The sequence below is a fragment of the Neolamprologus multifasciatus genome, chromosome 12 (assembly GCF_963576455.1).
Source record: "Neolamprologus multifasciatus chromosome 12, fNeoMul1.2, whole genome shotgun sequence".
NCBI classification, from domain to species: domain Eukaryota; kingdom Metazoa; phylum Chordata; class Actinopteri; order Cichliformes; family Cichlidae; genus Neolamprologus; species Neolamprologus multifasciatus.
The window spans coordinates 21564587-21572614 of NC_140450.1; the positions used below are offsets into that span (position 1 = coordinate 21564587).

Here is an 8028-nt window from a genome sequence, read left to right on the forward strand (position 1 = left end):
CACCTTTTCTAACCCAATCAGGGAAATATTTTGTAGGGTAGCAAGTTTCACTAACCCTTGGCACATGTGAAAGCGGAATGAAGGGAAAGCGCTGTTGTTGAAACGTTCCTAAATAACTGAAATTGTATCTTGTCGAAAACAATTTAGAAATGAAGAAGAAGCAGTCCGTTCCAGAGGAAGCAGCAGAGGTAAGACTTGAAAATTTAGTAAAGTTTGGCTTCCCGATCGCTCAGAAAAGAGCAGTCCTGCTCAGTGATGCACGAGTGCTGCTCGCATGCCTACAGTTTGCTATTTACGTCGCACTGGAATCGCTTAGCGAACTTACATGTTTCATACATTCTGTGCTGGGGGAATATTGATAACACGTATTACAGTGCAACATGTATAATTTGTTGTTTACAGATGAATCCCTCAGATTCCTCTCGTCAGGAAGAGGACGAGGAAAATGAGGCTCCAGTTAAAGCAAAAAGAAGCAAAGCTGATCACGCAGGGGGGGAGGTTGTCTATCACCCGGTGAAGCTATCTCGAAATGATCTGTATCGACCTCCTACAGCAGAGGAGCTCAACCAACTGAAAGAGGCAGAAAGCCTGTTTCATTGCAGTCTGCTCAAAATGCAGGTGAGACGCCAGACTTAGTGACATAACCATAAAAGATAATGACAAAAGTGTGATCATATCTCTTAACCCTGTTGTCGTATGTAACCACTGACCACACAAACTGATAGTGATCTGTCATCAATAATAGATGCAGGAGCTGTTGAAAGAAGTTGCATTGAGTGAACGCAGGAAACGCCAAATAGATTCATTCATTCTGACAGTCACCAAGTTAATCCAGACTGTGCCAGACTCACCAGAAGTTGAGGTATGTTGTGCTTCAGTTGTAACCAAAGCTTTGTGATTGGCAATAGATGGTCAACTCCACACAAATTCACACATGATTTTTGTCTCAGGTAAGTGACCTGTCCTGGCTGTCTGGTGCAGTGAAGGTCCCATTTCTCTTGGTGCCTAAAACAACAAAGGGGAAATTCCACATGGCGCCTCCTTCTTCCATTGATCTGATCGGGAGCTACCCCTTGGGTACCTGCACCAAACCAAATGTCATGGTGGACCTGGCTGTCACAATTCCAAATGTAAGTCCTCCTAACTGCTTTTGTATTTTACAAAAAAATCAGTGGTATGCCGTGTTTCCGTAGCCTTCAGTCTGCTATTCTGTCTGTTGTTAGGATGTCCTCCATCCAAAAGATGTCCTGAACCAGAGGTATCCGAGGAAAAGGGCTCTCTACCTGGCAGGCCTGGCCCAGCATCTCACTTCCTCTTCTGACATCGGGACCATGCAGTATTCCTGTCTCCATGGGAATCGACTTCGACCTGTTCTGCTGCTGACCCCTCCAGGTATTCAAGTTTTAATTAATTTCATATTGCATACATTTTAAACATTATTCAATGACATTACGTTTACATTATATGGATTTTAACATCTATGTTAAAAGGCTTTTTTTTCTGGTTGTGACTTTAAGATAAAAAGTGTTCTGTATTCCAGGTAAAGACTCTTCCAGCTTCACCCTCCGTGTTCATGCCTGCCCAGCTCCCGGGTTCTTCAAGCCCAGCCGTTTTCATCCCCAGAGGAATAACATCAGGACAGAGTGGTACACTGGTTTGCAGACTTCCCAGTCTGGTAAGATTGTTATTGTTCATCCCAGTATTTAAATCCCCTCCAGTAAACTGTCTCAGACAATGATTTTACAGTTGTATGTTAAATTTAGTTAAATACTAACCCTCCAACTAAAGAAGTAGAAGTAGCCTGTCATGAACTAGAAAAACATTAAACAGGCTTAAAAAAGGACCTGGATATTTCTGATGGAATGAGAAGCAAAGCAGGAACATCAAAGGAGTATGCAAAGGAGATCTCAAAGTTGTTACCTTTTTTTGGGCCTTCCGATGCAGCTTGAGTCTTTGAACAAACTGTGTCTGGATTTTCAACAGACAGTTTTCATTGTATTGTATATTCATAGCCATGTTATTAGTCAGCAGCTCCTTAATTAAATTATCTTTTTTTTTTACTTATTTTGTCACAGAGAGCTCTGAACCTCCGACTCCACATTATAACAGCTCTGTTCTGGGAGATTTATTGCCGAGGGCTCACCTCCAGTTCCTCTCTGCTGTCAGCTCTCAGTGCTCAGCTTTTACTGATGGTGTGGCTTTACTTAAAGTCTGGCTTCGTCAAAGAGAGCTTGATCAGGTAGGAAGCTCTCATTGGTTCTCACACTTGTTGCATAGAGTTCAGAGGGGTTCAGCATAGCAATTTGCATTATATGGCTTGACAAAACTGAAAACCCCAGTCAGAGATAATGATTACAACAATGGTTATAATCAACTTTATTCTTGACTGGATCATATTGAAGTGCTGCAACTTTTGATTTATTTAAACATTAAAAGTTCTCGTAACCTAATAAAGGAGATGTGGAAATCACTTTAGTTTATCTCCAGATCAATATATATTATTGATTAAATAATTATTCTTTGTGATCAATAGCCTACAACTACATCTGATGAATTTTCAGATCTGTATTCTAGTAGCTGAGGTTCCAGCAGCGTAAGATTTGGAAGGAGATTAGAGTCAAACATGAAAACATTTATACACATTCTGCATCATCGATTAATATTGCAACTAATAATCATCAATAAATATTGCACTAGTAATGCAACACGTACTATTGGAAGTGCTGTAACTTTCCAGATACTTTTAATCTGAAATTCTGATCCTTGCCTGGTCCACATCATGGTTTTAGCACAAGTCACCATTAAAATCTAGCCAGGTAGAGGGACAGCTATTTTCACAACACTGAAAACTCTGAATTAAAGCTAAAGCTAAAAAATGTTCTACTTTAAGGTGTATGTATTGTCTTACCTTATATCTTTATTGTTCTCAATGTCTTATAGGGCACTGGTTGTTTTAATGGCTTCCTAGCTTCAATGCTGTTGGCGTATCTACTGATCACTCATAGAATCAGTAACAGCATGACGGCATATCAGCTTCTTCGAAACACCTTGAACTTCTTGGGTAATTTTAGTTTTAATGGATGTCCTCCTGTGTCCTTTTTTAAAATTTTGGTAATTGAAAGGTAACTTGCTTATCTGCTTTGAATGCCGTGCACCTTCTTCCCCAGCATCTACAGATCTGACAGTGAATGGAATCAGCCTGGCCAAAGATCCTGACTCTTCAGCTGTGAGTTATCCAAATCAAATTTAAAACACTAATTGTGTGCATGTACTTTATTCACACTTTCATTTACTCTGGAACTGTGATTCAACCAACCCCCCCGTATCTTTTCTCTGTAGCCATCCATTTCAGAGTTCCATGATGCTTTCCAGGTTGTGTTTGTTGATCCTTCGGGACACCTTAACATGTGTGCTGACATCACTGCTTGTACATACAAACAGGTAACTGAACAGTGGTGTGTTTAAACGTTTTTTTTCCACTTGTGATTTTTAAGCAACTGTTTCTGAACTTTCTTCACTTTGGTTCCTCAGCTGCAGCATGAGGCGTCTTTGTCAATGCAGTTCTGGGACAACCCTACAGTGGATGGGTTCCAGTGCCTCCTCATGACACCCAAACCCATGATAAGGACAAGTGACCATGTGTTCCAGTATGTTTCTATAAACATATGCATATATTTAACATATTTAGTTAACCTTTTATACTAGGTAAACAGTTGGGTTCTGCACCTTCTTTTTAGGAAACATGGTTACTAAATGTAAAACAAATCACATGGAGGACTTTTACTTTCAGAGTAGAGATCATTATGCTCTTCATCCTCTCAGCTCTTCTGTTTCATTTCCCCTTTAGGTTGTGCGAGCTGGTGAAGCTTCAGTCCAGCTGTAAGAAACTGAATCTTCTCAGTGAGCTGATGGACCACAGTGGGGATTACATCCACACTGCATTGCCTTTTATTCTGTCACTTTTCCAGCAAGGATTGTCCCAAAGGATTCACCTCCTTACCCACTCCCTTTCTCCTGACCCTAAGGTGAAAAAGACTTGCATTCAGGAATTATTGCTTTATTTCATATTATCTAAGTTACCAATGTGCAGAAAGAATTGACTCTAATACTACTAATGTAACAGTGGATATGTTTCAAAGTTATGAAATATCTGTGTAAAAAGATGTTAATCTCAAAATTGCTATCTGCAGGACTTACTTTATTTTGGTTTTATTTCAGTGGTCTGTGGAGAGCGAAGCCCCAAAGCACAAAGCTCAGCCTCCGCTATCTTTCGGTTTGCTCTTAAGGACAGAGCTGTCATCCTCTGTCCTAGAACGAGGCCCACCAGCAGACAGCCCCAAGGTAACCTCACCTGCCTTTATTTATTGCATGTATAGGGCTTTATTTCTTGATTTAGCCATTGGAGTTGAAGACAAAAGGTCACTTCACTCATAATGCTACATGCATGACTCATTGTCATTGTCCATGTAAATCAAATTGTATTTTTTGAAATGTGCAAGTGTGTAATACAGTGGTCCCTCACTATAATGCGATTCAACTTTTGCGGCCTTGCTGTTTTGCAGATTTTTTTTTGTGCAATTTTGCATGTTTTTTTTTCTGGGTCCTGATTGATTGACAATGGTCTACATCCAATCTCGTGCCGTGTCTCCTGTACAGTACAGAATGCGTTCAGCTTGTCAAATTTAAATAAATCTTCGATCGCTAGCAGTGTGACTCTGAGGTGCTGTACTGTATTCTCCCCAACAATCACAACAATGTCGATGAAACGGTTTGCACATTTTGCCTCTGGTTTCATTCTAAAATACTGGACTCATTTTTCTACGAAGGTTTGAACTTTACTTTGAGAGTGTTTAAACAAGAGGGAAAATGTTCAAGCCTGTCTGAGAAAAGTGTATAAATGGTGTTGTGAGGGGTTTACAGCCTTAAAACATCTATAATAATTGTACACAAATAAAGTTGGCTACTTCACCTATCGTGGGTTAACAAGGGACCACTGTATATAGACTTCTTGCACTATAAGCCAGATTCACCTAATCATAAAGTGCTGTATACTGTGCATATACACAGAGTTATGGATAAACATGGGGTTATTTGGGGAATGTTACAACCCAAAGAACCGGAGGATCGAACTACCGACTGGTTAATGGATGACTCACTTTAACTCCAGAGCCACAGCTCAGTTTGAGAATGGTTTTCTAGGTGTAAGAAGTGTATTTTTACTTCAAGTGTGTTTGTAAACATCTTGAAGAATATTATACTGCTGCAGACAAATGTAACACTTATGGACGTGATTCTGTATTACTCGTGGCTTCATAGTCTAGTGGTTCACACACTCACAAGGTCACTGGAGACGGGAAGGGCGTCCTTCGTAAAACTCTACGAACTCAAAACATGTAGAGCGACCCATTGTGTCAATCCCTCTTGTGACAAGGAAGCAGCTTAAAATGGACACATGGGTGTAACTATGGCTGGATTTTGCACTTTATAACCAGCTTTTCTTTTAACATAAAAAGAGATCATGTTGTTCGTATGGAAATTGTGCTTATATTTTTCTGTTACTTGTTTTTTGTGGCTTTGTTTTTAATCATGCTTGTGATTTAAGAAAAATTAAAAATCTAAATGTTCCTGTGCTAGGCAGCTGAATTTCGTCAGCTGTGGGGTCCTCGCTCTGAGTTGCGTCGCTTCCAGGATGGTGACATCACCGAGGCTGTGCTGTGGGACGGAGAAAGCATTTGCCAAAAGCGTCTGGTTCCCAAACAGATCATCACACACTTGCTGCAGCTGTATGTATTTTATCTCAGCAGAGCTTAGTTGAGAGACTAAAGAACTGACAATACTGTTAATACAGTGTAGTGTGGTGATCTTTTCCAACTATAACACTGATAGAAATATTCAGTAAGCTGAAATGCTTACAGAAACTACGGTGAAAGAAAGAAAGAGGCTTTGTTTTTTTCATCCTGTCCTTAATTGTAAAGGTAGTCTATTTGATATTTAAAAAAAAAAAAAAAACAGGTATTCATTGCCATTCATAGAACACAATGCCTATGTTAAGGTGAATATGACATATAAAAGACTTCAGCATGATTGTAGAGCACTCTCTAGATACTTGTTCTGACATTTGAAGCTGACTGTCAAGAATTTGTTATGACTACATATTTCTACAAATACTTCTTACATAATTTTACTACTGGTTCACTGCAAGCTGTTTCAGGGCTGAAGTGCCAGTATGAAACTGAGCAAGGTGACAAAACAAAGTGATTGGTTTTCATTGTGAGAACTACTTGGAAAATGTTGTTAAATATTTGCCTGCAGCGAAGCAATGGCAACTGTTACTTTGCTGCAGGCAAACTTTGTTGAAAACTCAAAAGCAATGACTTCCAAGTTTTAGTGTCTAAAACAAGTTTTGGCTTATAGCACTGTTGAACACAAGCACGTACAACACGCCAACATCTTCCTATTTTGACTTCTTGCTTCTTCTGTTACCTTTCAGTAACCTTATTCTGTTGTTGGTATAGGGCACCAGCATCTTCAACATCTAAGGTCATGCAGGTTATGCATTTCTGTTTACAAAGATCATCATGTCAACATGCTCTGGGCTCAGTCTTCTGCGCATTGTTGCAAACGTTTGTCCTGCTTCTGACAATAAAGACGGCAGCGATACCCCTGGTACACACAAATAGTGTCTCGCAAGAGTTGCCAGTTTGGGGAATCTCGGTCCATTTACCCTCCACCAGTCGAGAGGGTTAATGTCTAACGAGGGAGCAATGTCTCTTAAGTAGTAATCGACCTGAGCCTCAGAGTCGGTGGCATAGGAAGAACTGTAGTTGTCGCCAAGGAGCAGCACCATAGTGTTTTTGGTGTCACTTCTAATTTGCGAGGGTACAGCTGCCTGGCTAATATCCGGGGTGACCAAAGTCTCCTGCTGCTCATCCTTTGCACCTGCAGTAGCAGTTACAACTGCATCCAATTTTGAAACTAGTTCATGCAGCTTAACCTTTGCAGCCAGTCTTCCCGTTGGTGTAAGGAAGCTCAGGTGTTTGTGCCGGGGATCCAACATGGAGGCGATCAGAGCCGGTTTTGAAGCCAAGTCGTTAGAGTCAACCTGCAATAAGTAAAAATAAATGGCATAAATATATGTAAAGGGAATGCAGATTATTTTTTTTATCCTTGTTAATATGTTTCAGTCAGAACCGGTGCCTACCTCCATGTGATTTCGAAGTGACTGCTGAACTTTGAGTTTGAACTCTGAGACTTGTTCAACGTCATTCTCTTTTGGCACGAGATGAGTCTGAACCAGGCTGAAGGTGATCGGGTAGATATTCGAAATGGACACCTCTGTATCTGCAGATATGACTGTTGTAGCCCATTTAAGTGTCGCCAGCACAGGCGTGAAGTTCTCAATTATCTGCCAGCAGTCATCTTCAATCTCAAGGGTCTGAGCTTCCTGCCTGCTGGTGACGCTGCGGTCGGAGAGGACTGCTTTAATCGCCCACCGTTGTTCAAGCAAACGTTCAAACATGTCGCAGATGGTGTCCCATCTGTCTTTGCTCGACTGGATGAGCTTGCGTTGCGGCAGGCACATCTGAACTTGCTTCTGTTCCAAGGCCTCATTCGCGAGCAAGTTGCGATTGAAGTGCTTAACTAGTTTCCCAGCAGCAACAACGATGCGGAGTAAATCTTCACTAAGCCCATCGCTGACTGCTCGCTGAAGCGTTGTGGCAAAGCAAATCGTGTAGTCCCAGGTAGCACGGGTACATGCTTGGACTGATAAGCTGTTCTGCGTGTCGTTATGAACACATGAGGTCACTTTACCGGCGATGGCCCACGCCTGCACGGTGCTGAGCACGCTCTCTGTAACAGTGTCTGCAGTGGAGTGGCTGCCTGCTGAGACTTTGTGCGTCTGCAGCACAGCTGACCTCCCCTGCCAGTCTTCTGTTATAAATGAACACGACACGGTCATGTACCTCTGAAAGGTGAGACCTGTCCAGAAGTCTGCAGTGAGAGCCACTTTCTCCACTCTACCCAGCT

At 41.4% G+C, this 8028-nt stretch overlaps 2 protein-coding genes across 2 annotated transcripts in view; one reads left to right on the forward strand and one right to left on the reverse strand.

Annotated features, from left to right (window-relative positions):
- Positions 1-34: 34 nt before the first annotated feature.
- nol6 (nucleolar protein 6 (RNA-associated)) overlaps positions 35-8028 on the forward strand; it is a 15908-nt gene continuing 7914 nt past the window's right edge. The window contains exons 1-14 of the mRNA XM_085178976.1: positions 35-188; positions 403-618; positions 746-862; positions 951-1130; positions 1224-1392; positions 1541-1675; positions 2076-2239; positions 2941-3061; positions 3168-3226; positions 3340-3441; positions 3532-3647; positions 3848-4025; positions 4219-4341; positions 5635-5783. Coding sequence (XP_085035102.1) covers positions 150-188; positions 403-618; positions 746-862; positions 951-1130; positions 1224-1392; positions 1541-1675; positions 2076-2239; positions 2941-3061; positions 3168-3226; positions 3340-3441; positions 3532-3647; positions 3848-4025; positions 4219-4341; positions 5635-5783 — 1868 coding nt within the window. The 5' untranslated portion in view covers positions 35-149. The remainder of the gene's footprint in view (positions 189-402; positions 619-745; positions 863-950; positions 1131-1223; positions 1393-1540; positions 1676-2075; positions 2240-2940; positions 3062-3167; positions 3227-3339; positions 3442-3531; positions 3648-3847; positions 4026-4218; positions 4342-5634; positions 5784-8028) is intronic.
- LOC146506944 (zinc finger BED domain-containing protein 4-like) overlaps positions 6000-8028 on the reverse strand; it is a 2981-nt gene continuing 952 nt past the window's right edge. The window contains exons 1-2 of the mRNA XM_085178984.1: positions 7202-8028; positions 6000-7102 (exon numbers count right to left, since the gene is read on the reverse strand). The exon at positions 7202-8028 is cut by the window's right edge and continues 952 nt beyond it. Coding sequence (XP_085035110.1) covers positions 6551-7102; positions 7202-8028 — 1379 coding nt within the window. The 3' untranslated portion in view covers positions 6000-6550. The remainder of the gene's footprint in view (positions 7103-7201) is intronic.